The sequence below is a fragment of the Pseudophryne corroboree genome, chromosome 6, assembly GCF_028390025.1.
Source record: "Pseudophryne corroboree isolate aPseCor3 chromosome 6, aPseCor3.hap2, whole genome shotgun sequence".
Lineage (NCBI taxonomy): Eukaryota > Metazoa > Chordata > Amphibia > Anura > Myobatrachidae > Pseudophryne > Pseudophryne corroboree.
In genome coordinates, this window is record NC_086449.1 from 74,576,382 (window position 1) to 74,594,600 (window position 18,219).

At 47.6% G+C, this 18,219-nt stretch overlaps 1 protein-coding gene across 1 annotated transcript in view; it reads right to left on the bottom strand.

Annotated features, from left to right (window-relative positions):
• The window catches only part of RTBDN (retbindin), a 38,901-nt gene extending 21,253 nt beyond the window's left edge, over window positions 1-17,648 (bottom strand). The window contains exons 1-2 of the mRNA XM_063931191.1: window positions 17,626-17,648; window positions 10,376-10,529 (exon numbers count right to left, since the gene is read on the bottom strand). Of these exons, the coding sequence (XP_063787261.1) occupies window positions 10,376-10,523 (148 nt within the window). The 5' untranslated portion in view covers window positions 10,524-10,529; window positions 17,626-17,648. The remainder of the gene's footprint in view (window positions 1-10,375; window positions 10,530-17,625) is intronic.
• Between the last annotated feature and the right edge of the window lie 571 nt (window positions 17,649-18,219).

Consider the following 18,219-nt stretch of genomic DNA (forward strand, 5'->3'; position numbering starts at 1 on the left):
GGCGACTTGGTCGGGGTCAAATACTTTTGCTAAATTCTACAAGTTTGATACCCTGGCTGATGAGGACCTAGCGTTTGCTCAGTCGGTGCTGCAGAGTCATACGCACTCTCCCGCCTGATTGTAAGGACCATGGGGTTTATACCAAAGCATCCAATGTCCCCAGCTTCCTCTAGGACGTAAGAGAAAATAAGATTTTAAACCTACCGGTAAATCTATTTCTCCTAGTCCGTAGAGGATGCTGGGCGCCCGTCCCAGTGCGGAAACTCTGCAAGACTTGTATATAGTTGTTGCTCACATAAGGGTTATGTTACAGTTGAAATCGGTCTTGGACCGTTACTGTTGTTGTTCATACGGTTAACTGGTTATGTATGATCCAGGTTACATGGTATGATTGGTGTGGGCTGGTATGAATCTTGCCCTTGGATTTCTAAATCCTGCCTTGTATTGTCCATCTCCTCTGGGCACAGTTCTCTAACTGAGGTCTGGAGGAGGGGCATAGAGGGAGGAGCCAGTGCACACCCATAGTCAAAGTTCTTTTTAGGTGCCATATCTCCTGCGGAGCCCGTCTATACCCCATGGTCCTTACGGAGTCCCCAGCATCCTCTACGGATTAGGAGAAAGATTTACCGGTAGGTTTAAAATCTAATTTTTTTTCTTTTGGGGAACTTTTCCATACTTTACCGTTCCAATCGAAGTCCACGTGGATCGTTATCTATGCCGAGCGAAGCGAAGGCACCATGCCCGAAGCATGGCGAGCAAAGCGGTCACTTTACGCAAAAAACGACACCAAAAAAAGTTAAAAAACTCATGTCGACATTTTCATGTGTCGACCATGTGTCCATGTCGACCATGTCAATGTCGACCAATAGTGGCATACTAACAGTGCAGGTGTTAGTGATGCCCAGGCTTTAGCACAGATGCTTAAATCAAAATAACTGAGGTACTGATTAAGTCATCTGTGCTCAAGCATGGATATCACTAAAGCCTGGACTGTTATACCCCTTTTACACCGCCAGCATATAACACGGGTTATTACACATGAGCGTGCATAAGCCGTGTTGCTGGTTGGTGTAAAAGGGCTGAGTTGGAATAATCCGGGTCGAGTGACCCAGTATTGCAACTTGGGTCGATTGTAGGGTTGAACTCGGGTTCAACCCAGCAAACTTTGCAGTGTAAACGGGAGCCGGGTCACATCGACCCGGCTTCCTGTTCACAGAGATGCACAGGCGGCGTATGGAGATCATGTGATATCCAAGCACCGCCACCGCCGCATCACCGGCAACGTCACCAACCTGGCAATATCCCATGTCAGGCTCCCGGCTGCGACCTGTGATTTTAGTCTAAAAGAGCTATTAGTATGCATTGAGGACCAATGTTGGAAATGCCTGGTTTAGACGATGATAAGGCAGAATGGAGATAACTGTGTGTCAGGGATGGTATGGTTACTGGAGGTGGCTACAGTATGTGTCAGAGATGGTACAGGTTCATGTAAAAGAAGATACAGCTGGATGGAGATGGCTGTGTGTCAGGGATGGTACAGTTACTGGAGGTGGCTGTACAGTATGTCAGGGATGGTACAGGACAGTGTAGAAGAAGATAAGGCAGAATGGAGATGGCTGTGTGTCAGTGATGGTATGGTTACTGGAGGTGGCTGTATGTCAGGGATGGTACAGGACAGTGTAGAAGAAGATAAGGCAGGATGGAGATGGCTGTGTGTCAGTGATGGTACGGTTGCTGGAGGTGGCTGTATGTCAGGGATGATACAGGACAGTGCAGAAGAAGATAAGGCAGGATGGGGGTGGCTGTGTGTCAGTGATGGTACGGTTGCTGGAGGTGGCTGTATGTCAGGGATGATACAGGACAGTGCAGAAGAAGATAAGGCAGGATGGAGGTGGCTGTGTGTCAGTGATGGTATGGTTACTACTGGAGGTGGCTGTATGTCAGGGATGATACAGGACAGTGCAGAAGAAGATAAGGCAGGATGGAGGTGGCTGTATGTCAGGGATGATACAGGACAGTGCAGAAGAAGATAAGGCAGGATGGGGGTGGCTGTGTGTCAGGAAAGGTAGAACACAGCTTAGAATATGAAATATCAGAATGTGGGTGGCTGTGTGTCAGGGATAGTAGAGGATAGTTTAGAGGAGATAAGGCTGGATGGAGATGGCTGTGTGTGTTATGTACAGTGTACCTGTAGTACAGTTTAGAAGATTATAAAAAGACTGAGTTTAGGAAGGTAGTGGGCAGTTTAGAAAGAAAGGCCGGATGGAGCTGCTGTGTGTAAGGGATGGTGGAGGGCAATTTAGCAGATATAAAAGCTGGGTGGAGTTGGTATCTCTTGGAGGATAAGTGACTGAAGTTCAGAAAGTGAATATAAAGGATGGGGGAGCTGTGGGGTGGAGCAGGTGTAGAAGACTACATGACAGGATAGAGGTAGATAATGGTGCAGATTAATATTTCATAAAATAGTTTCTTACAATACAGGGAACGTTAAAGAAACTTGCTGAAAAGTAAATTTACCCCTAACACCTGAAATAAGGACTATTCTAGGCATATAATAAGAAGCGAGACAAAATTACTAGAAACCAGTGTCAAAATTGGCCAGAAGACCACAAGTCTGGAGCTACTGGAGACTGGTGTAAATGTAAATATATAGATAACAATATAGGAAGAAGGCAGGACAGAGATGCTGGAGCACATGTAAATCTAGATATGAAGGCTACAACGGTGGATGGAAATTCTGGAACCAGTGTAAAAGTAGTTATGAAGACTACAGTACATGTAGGATAGAGATTCCGGAGTAGTTATGAAGGCTACATTTCCATCATAGAAATGATGGATATCAGGGTAACTGTAGTTATGTGGGCTGCAAGGTGAAATGGAGATGTCGGAGGCCAGTGTAAAAGCAGTTTTGAAGGCCACTACTGCTTATTTATGTTAGAAAAGGATTGTGTAAAAGGGGTAACACCACTTTCTCGGATGAGAAGCTGCAGCAATGGTTTTACAGGACTCTGACAGTGTGTGACAGGAATGTGAGAGTACAGTCATAGCTGTAACTAGGGTGGTGCTGCTGGTGCACTGGCACAGAGCGCACATGGCCTGTGGACGGGACCAGCCGCCTCCACCTGCAATTGCCGAGATGTGTATACATTGCCGCTGCCACCACTGTTTAATGCCCACTGCAGTGTATAATAGTAGCGGTGTGCTCCACTGTGGGGCGCACTACTACTAATATACATTACAACTGACAGCGCTGCAACTTTCTGCCCCGTGTTGTTCCTCCCACCTCCCCTGTCTCCTTCCCCTGTCTCCCTCCCCCTCCCATTTCCCTCCTCTGCCTCAGAAGCCTAACTCACTGACTTCCACCGTGGCCTCCCCCAGCTACCTTCTGTAGATACACTAACCGGGAGAGAGTGCTGCATATAGGGAGGGATGGGCACTACTGCTATTACTACTTTGTGGCATAATGTGTATGGAGCACTACTACTCAGGGCCTACTAGCACCCTGAGTGAGAAAATTTTGAAGCACTACCCCCCCCCCCCCCACACACACACACACACACACACACACACACACACACACACACACACACACACACACACACACACACACCCATGAAAAAGGCCTGTGCGCTCCAGGAAAAGTGGACGTGGCCACACAACTTCATATTATCAAACTATAAATGAATATATTGGCACTGTGGGCATATGTGTATCTGGCACTCTGGAGACATGTGTATCTGGCACTGGGGGCATATATGTATCTGGCACTCTGGAGACATGTGTATCTGGCACTGGGGGCATATATGTATCTGGCACTGTGGGGGCATATATGTATCTGGCACTGTGGGTGCATATATGTATCTGGCACTGTGGGGGCATACAGATGTGTCCACATACATCTTGGCTATATTCGGCCATGTATGGCTTGGTTTAACATACTATAGACTCAGAGATTTAGCCATGCCTTGTGATTTTTCTTAACTTGCTTCTTTAATATGTTACTTTATACATATTCTATTATGGCAAACATACATTTAAAAATCCATCCACTCGTTACTCATGCAAAAGACCTTAGCCATGTTTTGCATGTTGTGCCAAATTTAGCAAATTAGCAAAGCTGTAAGTGGACACATCTGTATATGTATCTGGCACTGTGGGGGCATATATGTATCTGGCACTGGAGGCATGTGTATCTGACACTGCTGGGGGGCATATCATGTGTATCTGACACTGCTGGGGGGCATATCATGGGTATCTGGCACTGCTGGGGGGCATATCATGGGTATCTGGCACTGCTGGGGGGGGCATATCATGGGTATCTGGCACTGCTGGGGGGGCATATCATGGGTATCTGGCACTGCTGGGGGGGCATATCATGCGTATCTGGCACTGCTGGGGGGCATATCATATGTAACTGGCACTGCAGTGGGGCATATGGGTATCTGGCACTGCTGGGGGGGCATATCATGCATATCTGGCACTGCTGGGGGGCAAATCATGCGTATCTGGCACTGCTGGGGAGCATATCATATGTAACTGGCACTGCAGTGGGGCATATCATGTGCATCTGGCACTGCTGGGGGGCATAGCATGTGTATCTGGCACTGCTGGGGGGCATAGCATGTGTATCTGGCACTGCTGGGGGGCATAGCATGTGTATCTGGCACTGCTGGGGGGGCATATCATGTCTATCTGGCACTGCTGGGGGGGCATATCATGTCTATCTGGCACTGCACTACTGGGGTCATTATGTGTATCTGGCACTATACTGGAGATATGTGTAAGGAACACTACTGTGGCTGTTATGTGTAAGGCTGTTAATTGTTAAGTGTGTAGAGGGTGTGTGAAAAATACACATTTCCCCACAGTGCCAGATACACATGTCCCCACAGTGCCAGATATGCCTCCAGTGCCAGACACACGTCTCCCCACAGTGGCAGATACATATATGCCCTCACAGTGGCAGATACATATATGCCCTCACAGTGCCAGATACATATATGCCCCAGTGCCAGATACACATGTCCCCAGAGTGCCAGATACACATATGCCCCACAGATACACATGTCCCCACATGCCCCCACATATGCCCCACAGATACACATGTCCCCACAGTGCCAGATACACATGTCCCCAGAGTACCAGATATGCCCCCAATGCCAGATACACATGTCCCCACAGTGCCAGATACACATGTCCCCACAGTGCCAGATACACATGTCCCCAGAGTACCAGATATGCCCCCAATGCCAGATACACATGTCCCTACAGTGCCCCCCCCCCCCCCCAAAAAAAAAAAAAAAAAAAAGTGCTGCTCACCGCGCTGCTGCTGCCTATTCTTGAGGGCGGAGAGGAGAGCGCAGCGTACGCCTCTCCTGCCCCTCAGTCCTCCGGCGGCGGTGCTTCAATTAGGTGCCGGTCCGCAAGTCAATCAAAGCTGCTGGTCCGCGAGCTCTGATTGGCTCACGGGCCGGCGCCGCTTACATGGGCGCTTGTGGGATGCAGTGGGTGGTGGGACGGCGGGACAGACGCTGATGCTGCAGGGACCTGGCTCCAGAGCAGGCTCCAATATGGCGGCGCGAGCTAGCGGTGCCCATTAAGTGTGGCGCCCTGTTCGGCCGCTCTATTGGAACGTGCCTGGAGCCAGCCCTGCTTCTACTACAGTGTGGCGTAAAGGGCACTGCTACTACTGTGTGGCGGAACATGTAAGGGGATTATACTACTACTGAGTGGTGTAACGAGAATGGAGGGCCTTGTTGTGTGGTCACGCCTCTTCCCCATAAGGCCACGCGCCTTCGGAGTCCTCTATTCCTATTTAAAATATGGGTTGGAGGGTGAGAGGGGATACCAATGCTCTTTCTGGCACAGTGCAACAATATGTATAGTTACTGCTCTGATGACAGTGTTTAAGAATTAAAATGGAGGAATCTTTATTCATCCTCTTACACATTATCCCAAGAGAAATAAAGGTTCTTCTGTTAAAATGTTGTAAATTCTTTGAATTTAAATGTATTTCTGACACACTGTAACCCACTTGTTATATGCCAAGTTGTTGTTGTATTGGTCATGTGATCACATCTTGCGGGTATGGGTCATTAGGTCGACCGTCATTGGGTTGACCACTATTGGTCGACATGCATTAGGTCAGCAGTGGCCAACCCGCGGCTCTTTGATCCTCCGCATGCGGCTCGATGCACTCCCGGCCACCGCTGCCAGACACAGCCCGGAACACACAACTCTATACGTCTCCTCCGGCGGCTGTGATTGGCTCACCAGCCGGCGCTGAATTGAAGATAATCAGTGCTCACGGACCGGCAGCTCAGGGCCCTGATTGGCTGCCGGACCATGAGCTCTGATTGGCTCACGGCCCGGCGCCGAGAGCAAGATAGTCGCTGCCGCCGGAGAGCGAGTCTGAGGGGCAGGAGAGGCGCACGCTGCGCTCTCCTGCCCTCATACGCAGCAGAGCAGCAGCGTGGTGAGCAGCTCTGGGGTGGGGGGAGGGGGAAAGAGGAGAGCGCACTGTGGGGACATATGAGCTGGCACTGGGGGGGGCGCGCACTGTGGGGACTTATGAGCTGGCACTGGGGGCATATCTGACACTGCAGGGACATATGAGCTGGCACTGGGGGGGGGGGGGAGCGCACTGTGGGGACATATGAGCTGGCACTGGGGGCATATCTGACACTGCAGGGACATATGAGCTGGCACTGGGGGGGGGGAGCGCACTGTGGGGACATATGAGCTGGCACTGGGGGCATATCTGACACTGCAGGGACATATGAGCTGGCACTGGGGGGGGGGGGAGCGCACTGTGGGGACATATGAGCTGGCACTCAGGGCATATCTGACACTGCAGGGACATATGAGCTGGCACTGGGGGGGGGGAGCGCACTGGGGACATATGAGCTGGCACTGGGGGCATATCTGACACTGCAGGGACATATGAGCTGGCACTGGGGGGGGGGGAGCGCACTGTGGGGACATATGAGCTGGCACTGGGGGCATATCTGACACTGCAGGGACATATGAGCTGGCACTGGGGGGGGGGAGCGCACTGTGGGGACATATGAGCTGGCACTCAGGGCATATCTGACACTGCAGGGACATATGAGCTGGCACTGGGGGGGGGGGGGAGCGCACTGGGGACATATGAGCTGGCACTGGGGGCATATCTGACTCTGCAGGGACATATGAGCTGGCACTGGGGGGGAGCGCACTGTGGGGACATATGAGCTGGCACTAGGGGCATATCTGACACTGCAGGGACATATGAGCTGGCACTGGGGGCATATCTGGCACTGCAGGGACATATGAGCTGGCACTGGGGGCATATCTGGCACTGCAGGGACATATGAGCTGGCACTGGGGGCATATCTGGCACTGTGGGGACATATGTAGCAGGCACTGGGGGCATATCTGGCACTGCGGGGACATACAGTATATGTAGCTGGCACTGGGGGCATATCTGGCACTGAGGGGGACATATATGTAGGTGGCACTGGGGACATATCTGGCACTGTGGGGACATGTGTATCTGCCACTGGGGGCATATATGTATATGGCACTGGGGGCATATCTGCCACTGGGGCATATGTATAACTGGCACCGTGGGGCATATCTGGCACTGGGGGCATATCTGTATCTGGCACTGGGGGCATATCTGGCACTGTGGGGTCATGTGTATCTGGCACTGAGGGCACATATGTATCTGGCACTGGGGGCATATGTATCTGGCACTGTGGGGGCATATGTATCTGGCACTGTGGGGGCATATGTATCTGGCACTGTGGGGGCATATGTATCTGGCACTGTGGGGGCATATGTATCTGGCACTGTGAAGCATATATGTATCTGGCACTGGGGGCATATATGTATCTGGCACTGTGGAGCATATATGTACCTAGAACTGTGGGGCACATGTGTATCTGGCACAGGGGGCATATATGTATTTGGCACTGTGGAGGCACCCGTTTGGCATTTTTATATGTATGTGGCACTGTACTGGGGCATTATATGTATGTGGCACTGTACAACATGACTAAAAACGGGGTTATGACACAAGGTCAGACTCCTACAAACGTCATACCGAAAAGGTGTGCGCAAAAAAATGGGGTGTGACTTTGTGACAACTAGGCCACACGCCCATTTTTGCAAGGCGCGCGCATGATAGTGGCTCTTCCCCTTGACTGCAGATCACTTCTGGCTCTTTGCCTCTGACTGGTTGCCCACCCCTGCATTAGGTCAACATGGTCACTAGGTCAACATAAGTTTTTTAAATATTTTTTTGTGTAATTTTCTTCGTAAAGTGACGGGGAACCCCAATTAGTGCACCATGGGGGTCATTCCGAGTTGATCGCTAGCTGCATTCGTTTGCCGTGCAGCGATCAGACAAAAAATCTGCACTTCTGCGCAATGCGCATGTGCGTCGTACTATTACAACGAACTATGTAGTTTCAGACAAGGTCTAGCGAAGCTTTTCAGTTGCACAGGCAGCCGCAGAGTGATTGACAGGAAGAGGGCGTTTCTGGGTGTCAACTGACCGTTTTCAGGGAGTGTTCGGAAAAACGCAGGCGTGCCAGGAAAAACGCAGGCGTGGCTGGGTGAACGCAGGGCGTGTTTGTGACGTCAAAACAGGAACCGAACAGTCTGAAGTGATCGCAAGCGCTGAGTAGGTCTGAAGTTACTCTGAAACTGCACAAAATTATTTTGTAGCCGGTCTGCGATCCTTTCGTTCGCACTTCTGCTAAGCTAAAATACACTCCCAGAGGGCGGCGGCTTAGCGTTTGTACGGCTGCTAAAAACTGCTAGCGAGCGATCAACTCGGAATGACCCCCCATGTCCCCTCGCATGGCTCGCTTCGCTTCCACTGCGCTCTGCACAGGTTACTATTCCCAATAGTAGTCCATGTGGATCGTAAAGTATGAAAAAGTAAAGAAAATTGTGAAAAACGCATGTCAACCTTTTACCATGTCGACCTAGTGACCATGTCGGCCTAATGCATGTCGACCAATAGTGGTCGACCTAATGACCGTATCCCCATCTTGCATGCCCAATAATGATGGAGAGAAATAGAACTCCCCCCCCCCCCCCCCCCCCGCTTTGTTATTTCCCAACTGTTTTGCTGCAAAGAGGCCTGACCACTAAATGTCTCCTTCTCATTCCATCATGTCACACTCATGTGACCAAACACAGCCTATGACAGGGATCAGACACCATCTGAGCAGTAGAGGTCCCGTTGTGTCACCCTCTGCTAGGTATATTACCACCCCCTACCATACTTCCGGGAGGGGGCAGTCCAGTAGTGAGGGGGCATGTCTGCATGGAAACTTCATTGTGCTCCGCCCCCCGCTATTCAGTTCCAAGGAAATGGGCACTGGACAGCGGGGGCGGAGCAACGATGACGCGTTTCAACGCGAATCGCATCATCGGGTCCCCCTCTGACCGCCCACTGGTGCTCCGTTGTGGGCGGCCAAAGAGGGGATGCGGGAGCATTGCGGCGGATGCAGGACACTTGCCGACCTTTCTGGGGGGTCCGGGAGCGCCACGCGATTTTCGGGAGCCTCCCGGCCATTCCGGGAGGGTAGGCAAGTATGCCCCATACCCCCAATATTCCAGGTCACGCTCACGGCTATACACAATAGGTAGATATGCACTCACCCAAGTCGCTGTACTAGCTGTGGAACCTGGCACTCTAAAGGTGGGTACACACTAGTAGATATATCTGCAGATCAATTGATCTGCAGATATATCTATGGACGGATCGGGCAGTGTGCTGTGCATACACACTGCCCGATCCGTCGGGGACTGACGTCATGAACTGGGCGGGCGTGTACACACGCCCGCCTGGTTCAGCTGTCAATCACCGCCGGCCGCCGCAGCATGTGTACGGGCGGTCGGCCGACCACCCCGTACACACACAGCGACGCGCCAATATATCTGTAGATATATTGGCCGTCGGCTGTGCTGCGCGGCCGACGCGATACGTCTGTGAACGACGGAGTTAACAGACGTATCGGCCGTACACACTGGCCGACGCTCCAGCGATATATCGGCCGTTAAAGAGAACGGCCGATATATCGACCAGTGTGTACGGGCCTTAAGTCAGACTGTACGATATAAAGAAAGTTTCTGCCATTAGCTACAACTGTTGATTGTATGAATGTTGTTTCCATACACAGGTATGGGGTTTGACTTAAAATGTTAAATTTACTATTTGGTTGCGGTTAATACATTTGTCAATAATGTACTGTAGTAAACATAACACAATGTAATGCCTACACATCAGTAACACAATGTAATGCCTACACATCAGTAACACAATGTAATGCCTACACATCAGTAAATTGTAACGGACACGTTTACAATAAATACTCACGGCTGGCATACTGCTGGCACTTTGTCAACCCGGGTTCAGCACTGGCGGTCTTCTTCTGCTGCCAGTCTGCTAGACAGCTACCTGGGGACCCACTAGTCAGGGAGAATAGAAGGAAGGAGGAGAGGAGGGAAACTAACAGCACAGACATAATATCCTAAGGGGAAGAGAGAATATTATAATAATCATATGACAGAAAATGCCATAGCACCCCATGCTTCCCCTGAAACCGTATTACAGTAACCCAGCCCCTGAGTTCCCTAATGCCCCATTACCATCTTATTACAGTAACCCAGCTCCTGAGCATCTTATTACCCCTGTAACATCTTATTACAGTAACCCAGCTCCTGAGCATCTTATTACCCCTGTAACATCTTATTACAGTAACCCAGCTCCTGAGCATCTTATTACCCCTGTAACAGCTTATTCCAGTAACCAGCTCCTGAGTGTCTTATTACCCCTGTAACATCTTATTACAGTAACCCAGCTCCTGAGTGTCTTATTACCCCTATAACAGCTTATTACAGTAACCCAGCTCCTGAGCATCTTATTACCCATGTAACAGCTTATTCCAGTAACCAGCTCCTGAGTGTCTTATTACCCCTGTAACAGCTTATTACAGTAACCCAGCTCCTGAGTGTCATATTACCCCTGTAACATCTTATTACAGTAACCCAGCTCCTCAGTGTCTTATTACCCCTGTAACATCATATTACAGTAACCCAGCTCCTGAGTGTCTTATTACCCCTGTAACAGCTTATTACAGTAACCCAGCTCCTGAGTGTCATATTACCCCTGTAACATCTTATTACAGTAACCCAGCTCCTCAGTGTCTTATTACCCCTGTAACATCATATTACAGTTACCCAGCTCCTGAGTGTCTTATTACCCCTGTAACATCTTATTACAGTAACCCAGCTCCTGAGTGTCATATTACCCCTGTAACATCTTATTACAGTAACCCAGCTCCTGAGTGTCTTATTACCCCAGTAACATCTTATTACAGTAACCCAGCTCCTGAGTGTCTTATTACCCCTGTAACACCTTATTACAGTAACCCAGCTCCTGAGTGTCTTATTACCCCTGTAACATCTTATTACAGTAACCCAGCTCCTGGGTGTCTTATTACCCCTGTGACATCTTATTACAGTAACTCAGCTCCTGGGTGTCTTATTACCCCTGTAACACCTTATTACAGTAACCCAGCTCCTGAGTGTCTTATTACCCCTGTAACATCTTATTACAGTATCCCAGCTCCTGAGTGCCTTATTACCCCTGTAACAGCTTATTACAGTAACCTAGCTCATGAGTGTCTTATTACCTCTGTAACATCTTATTACAGTAACCCAGCTCCCGAGTGCCTTATTACTCCTGTAACAGCTTATTACAGTAACCTAGCTCCTGAGTGTCTTATTACCCCTGTAACACCTTATTATAGTAACCCAGCTCCTGGGTGTCTTATTACCCCTGTAACATCTTATTACAGTAACTTAGCTCCTGAGATCCTTATTACCTCTGTAACATCTTATTACAGTAACCCAGCTCCTGGGTGTCTTATTACCCATGTAACATCTTAGTACAGTAACCCAGCTCCTGAGTGTCTTATTACCCCTGTAACATCGTATTACAGTAACCCAGCTCCTGAGTTCCTTATTACCTCTGTAACATCTTATTACAGTAACCCAGCTCCTGAGTGTCTTATTACCCCTGTAACATCTTAGTACAGTAACCCAGCTCCTGAGTGCCTTATTACCCCTGTAACATCTTATTACAGTAACCCAGCTCCTGAGTGTCTTATTACCCCTGTAACATCTTATTACAGTAACCCAGCTCCTGAGCGTCTTATTCCCCATGTAACATCTTATTATAGTAACCCAGCTCCTGAGTGTCTTTATTACCCTTGTAACATCTTATTACAGTAACCCAGCTCCTGAGTGTCTTATTACCCCTGTAACACCTTATTACAGTAACCCAGCTCCTGGGTGTCTTATTACCCCTGTAACATCTTATTACAGTAACCCAACTCCTGAGTGTCTTATTACCCCTGTAACATATTACTACAGTAACCCAGCTCCTGAGTGTCTTATTACCCCTGTAACATCTTATTACAGTAACCCAGCTCCTGAGTGTCTTATTACCCCTGTAACATATTACTACAGTAACCCAGCTCCTGAGTGTCTTATTACCCCTGTAACATCTTATTACAGTATCCCAGCTCCTGAGTGTCTTATTACCCCTGTAACATCTTATTACAGTAACCCAGCTCCTGAGTGCCTTATTACCCATGTAACATCTTATTACAGTAACCCAGCTCCTGAGTGCCTTATTACCCCTGTAACAGCTTATTACAGTACCCCAGCTCCTGAGTGTCTTATTACCACTGTAACAGCTTATTACAGGAACCCAGCTCCTGAGTGTCTTATTACCCCTGTAACATCTTATTACAGTAACCCAGCTCCTGAGTGTCTTATTACCCCTGTAACATCTTATTACAGTAACCCAGCTCCTGAGTGCCTTATTACTCCTGTAACACCTTATTACAGTAACCCAGCTCCTGAGTGTCTTATTACCCTTGTAACATCTTATTACAGTAACCCAGCTCCTGAGTGTCTTATTACCCCTGTAACAGCTTATTACAGTAACCCAGCTCCTGAGTGTCTTATTTCCACAGTAACATCTTATTACAGTACCCCAGCTCCTGAGTGTCTTATTACCCTTGTAACATCTTATTACAGTAACCCAGCTCCTGAGTGTCTTATTCCCCCTGTAACACCTTATTACAGTAACCCAGCTCCTGAGTGCCTTATTACTCCTGTAACATCTTATTACAGTAACCCAGCTCCTGAGTGTCTTATTACCCCTGTAACATCTTATTACAGTAACCCAGCTCCTGAGTGTCTTATTACCCCTGTAACATCTTATTACAGTACCCCAGCTCCTGAGTGTCTTATTACCCCAGTAACATCTTATTACAGTATCCCAGCTCCTGAGTGTCTTATTACCCCTGTAACATCTTATTACAGTAACCCAGCTCCTGAGTGTCTTATTACCCCTGTAACATCTTATTACAGTAACCCAGCTCCTGAGTGTCTTATTACCCCTGTAACACCTTATTACAGTAACCCAGCTCCTGGGTGTCTTATTACCCCTGTAACATCTTATTACAGTAACCCAACTCCTGAGTGTCTTATTACCCCTGTAACATATTACTACAGTAACCCAGCTCCTGAGTGTCTTATTACCCCTGTAACATCTTATTACAGTAACCCAGCTCCTGAGTGTCTTATTACCCCTGTAACATATTACTACAGTAACCCAGCTCCTGAGTGTCTTATTACCCCTGTAACATCTTATTACAGTATCCCAGCTCCTGAGTGTCTTATTACCCCTGTAACATCTTATTACAGTAACCCAGCTCCTGAGTGCCTTATTACCCATGTAACATCTTATTACAGTAACCCAGCTCCTGAGTGCCTTATTACCCCTGTAACAGCTTATTACAGTACCCCAGCTCCTGAGTGTCTTATTACCACTGTAACAGCTTATTACAGGAACCCAGCTCCTGAGTGTCTTATTACCCCTGTAACATCTTATTACAGTAACCCAGCTCCTGAGTGTCTTATTACCCCTGTAACATCTTATTACAGTAACCCAGCTCCTGAGTGCCTTATTACTCCTGTAACACCTTATTACAGTAACCCAGCTCCTGAGTGTCTTATTACCCTTGTAACATCTTATTACAGTAACCCAGCTCCTGAGTGTCTTATTACCCCTGTAACAGCTTATTACAGTAACCCAGCTCCTGAGTGTCTTATTTCCACAGTAACATCTTATTACAGTACCCCAGCTCCTGAGTGTCTTATTACCCTTGTAACATCTTATTACAGTAACCCAGCTCCTGAGTGTCTTATTCCCCCTGTAACACCTTATTACAGTAACCCAGCTCCTGAGTGCCTTATTACTCCTGTAACATCTTATTACAGTAACCCAGCTCCTGAGTGTCTTATTCCCCCTGTAACACCTTATTACAGTAACCCAGCTCCTGAGTGCCTTATTACTCCTGTAACACCTTATTACAGTAACCCAGCTCCTGAGTGTCTTATTACCCCTGTAACATCTTATTACAGTAACCCAGCTCCTGAGTGTCTTATTACCCCTGTAACATCTTATTACAGTAACCCAGCTCCTGAGTGTCTTATTCCCCCTGTAACATCTTATTACAGTACCCCAGCTCCTGAGTGTTTTATTACACCTGTAACATATTATTACAGTAACCCAGCTCCTGAGTGCCTTATTACTCCTGTAACACCTTATTACAGTAACCCAGCTCCTGAGTGTCTTATTACCCCTGTAACATCTTATTACAGTAACCCAGCTCCTGAGTGTCTTATTACCCCTGTAACATCTTATTACAGTAACCCAGCTCCTGAGTGTCTTATTACCCCTGTCACACCTTATTACAGTAACCCAGCTCCTGAGTGTCTTATTCCCCCTGTAACACCTTATTACAGTAACCCAGCTCCTGAGTGTCTTATTCCCCCTGTAACACCTTATTACAGTAACCCAGCTCCTGAGTGTCTTATTACCCCTGTAACACCTTATTACAGTAACCCAGCTCCTGAGTGTCTTATTCCCCCTGTAACACCTTATTACAGTAACCCAGCTCCTGAGTGCCTTATTACTCCTGTAACACCTTATTACAGTAACCCAGCTCCTGAGTGTCTTATTACCCCTGTAACATCTTATTACAGTAACCCAGCTCCTGAGTGTCTTATTACCCCTGTAACATCTTATTACAGTAACCCAGCTCCTGAGTGTCTTATTCCCCCTGTAACATCTTATTACAGTAACCCAGCTCCTGAGTGTCTTATTACCCCTGTAACATCTTATTACAGTAACCCAGCTCCTGAGTGTCTTATTACCCCTGTAACATCTTATTACAGTAACCCAGCTCCTGAGTGTCTTATTACCCCTGTAACATCTTATTACAGTAACCCAGCTCCTGAGTGTCTTATTACCCCTGTAACATCTTATTACAGTACCCCAGCTCCTGAGTGTCTTATTACCCCAGTAACATCTTATTACAGTATCCCAGCTCCTGAGTGTCTTATTACCCCTGTAACATCTTATTACAGTAACCCAGCTCCTGAGTGTCTTATTACCCCTGTAACATCTTATTACAGTAACCCAGCTCCTGAGTGTCTTATTACCCCTGTAACACCTTATTACAGTAACCCAGCTCCTGGGTGTCTTATTACCCCTGTAACATCTTATTACAGTAACCCAACTCCTGAGTGTCTTATTACCCCTGTAACATATTACTACAGTAACCCAGCTCCTGAGTGTCTTATTACCCCTGTAACATCTTATTACAGTAACCCAGCTCCTGAGTGTCTTATTACCCCTGTAACATATTACTACAGTAACCCAGCTCCTGAGTGTCTTATTACCCCTGTAACATCTTATTACAGTATCCCAGCTCCTGAGTGTCTTATTACCCCTGTAACATCTTATTACAGTAACCCAGCTCCTGAGTGCCTTATTACCCATGTAACATCTTATTACAGTAACCCAGCTCCTGAGTGCCTTATTACCCCTGTAACAGCTTATTACAGTACCCCAGCTCCTGAGTGTCTTATTACCACTGTAACAGCTTATTACAGGAACCCAGCTCCTGAGTGTCTTATTACCCCTGTAACATCTTATTACAGTAACCCAGCTCCTGAGTGTCTTATTACCCCTGTAACATCTTATTACAGTAACCCAGCTCCTGAGTGCCTTATTACTCCTGTAACACCTTATTACAGTAACCCAGCTCCTGAGTGTCTTATTACCCTTGTAACATCTTATTACAGTAACCCAGCTCCTGAGTGTCTTATTACCCCTGTAACAGCTTATTACAGTAACCCAGCTCCTGAGTGTCTTATTTCCACAGTAACATCTTATTACAGTACCCCAGCTCCTGAGTGTCTTATTACCCTTGTAACATCTTATTACAGTAACCCAGCTCCTGAGTGTCTTATTCCCCCTGTAACACCTTATTACAGTAACCCAGCTCCTGAGTGCCTTATTACTCCTGTAACATCTTATTACAGTAACCCAGCTCCTGAGTGTCTTATTCCCCCTGTAACACCTTATTACAGTAACCCAGCTCCTGAGTGCCTTATTACTCCTGTAACACCTTATTACAGTAACCCAGCTCCTGAGTGTCTTATTACCCCTGTAACATCTTATTACAGTAACCCAGCTCCTGAGTGTCTTATTACCCCTGTAACATCTTATTACAGTAACCCAGCTCCTGAGTGTCTTATTCCCCCTGTAACATCTTATTACAGTACCCCAGCTCCTGAGTGTTTTATTACACCTGTAACATATTATTACAGTAACCCAGCTCCTGAGTGCCTTATTACTCCTGTAACACCTTATTACAGTAACCCAGCTCCTGAGTGTCTTATTACCCCTGTAACATCTTATTACAGTAACCCAGCTCCTGAGTGTCTTATTACCCCTGTAACATCTTATTACAGTAACCCAGCTCCTGAGTGTCTTATTACCCCTGTAACATCTTATTACAGTAACCCAGCTCCTGAGTGTCTTATTACCCCTGTAACATCTTATTACAGTAACCCAGCTCCTGAGTGTCTTATTACCCCTGTAACATCTTATTACAGTAACCCAGCTCCTGAGTGTCTTATTACCCCTGTAACATCTTATTACAGTAACCCAGCTCCTGAGTGTCTTATTCCCCCTGTAACATCTTATTACAGTACCCCAGCTCCTGAGTGTCTTATTACCCCTGTAACATCTTATTACAGTAACCCAGCTCCTGAGTGTCTTATTCCCCCTGTAACATCTTATTACAGTAACCCAGCTCCTGAGTGTCTTATTACCCCTGTAACATCTTATTACAGTAACCCAGCTCCTGAGTGTCTTATTACCCCTGTAACATCTTATTACAGTAACCCAGCTCCTGAGTGTCTTATTACTCCTGTAACAGCTTATTACAGTAACCCAGCATCTTGTAACGTGTTGCTGCATAATAATCACCCGTGATGCCACTTATGATGCTCTCTGTACACATCACTGTTGCGTAGCAGCCTGCAAACACTTTATCCGTCAGATTAGCCCTGAGATGTATTTGCAGTATGTACAACCTTCCTCCTGTAATACCCACATTGGTACATTACCTGCCTATCGGTCACATACACCCTCTATATGCTGCCTTGCACACACTTCAATAATAACACAGTCACCTGTTGTTCAGTCTCCCCCTGTCCATCTCTGCTATGCCTCCTCTGCAGTCTCACAGCCCGTTACTGCATTCACATCCCAGCTGAGTCAGAATAAGCTCATCTCTATGTGCAGTTACCCTGCTGTGCTGCTTCCCAGCCTCTGCAGCATCCTCCCCGCTCCTGTCTACCTGTCCTACCCACCTTCCCAACCTCCCATTACTACCCCCCGCTGCCCTGACACGCTCCGGGTCCCCTCACCTGTGTCGTGTTGCTGGGCCGCAGATTATCACCGGGTGCAGTCACTGCGATGTGTTCTCTCAATGCAGTGATTCTGTATCTAAAGATTTTCTGCAACCCCCCCCCCCCCCTCATTACATCCCTTTATCTCCTCCTCCCTCCTCCCCCTGCCTCCCCCACTGGACCGGTCACTTTAAGCCACCAGCTCCACAGAGAGTCCTCTATCAGTGCACCTTCTTCTATAGCCTGTAAATATATATATATATATATATATATATATACACACACATACATATATATATATATATATACATATACACACATACACACACACACACACACACACACACACACACACACACACACACACACACTGTA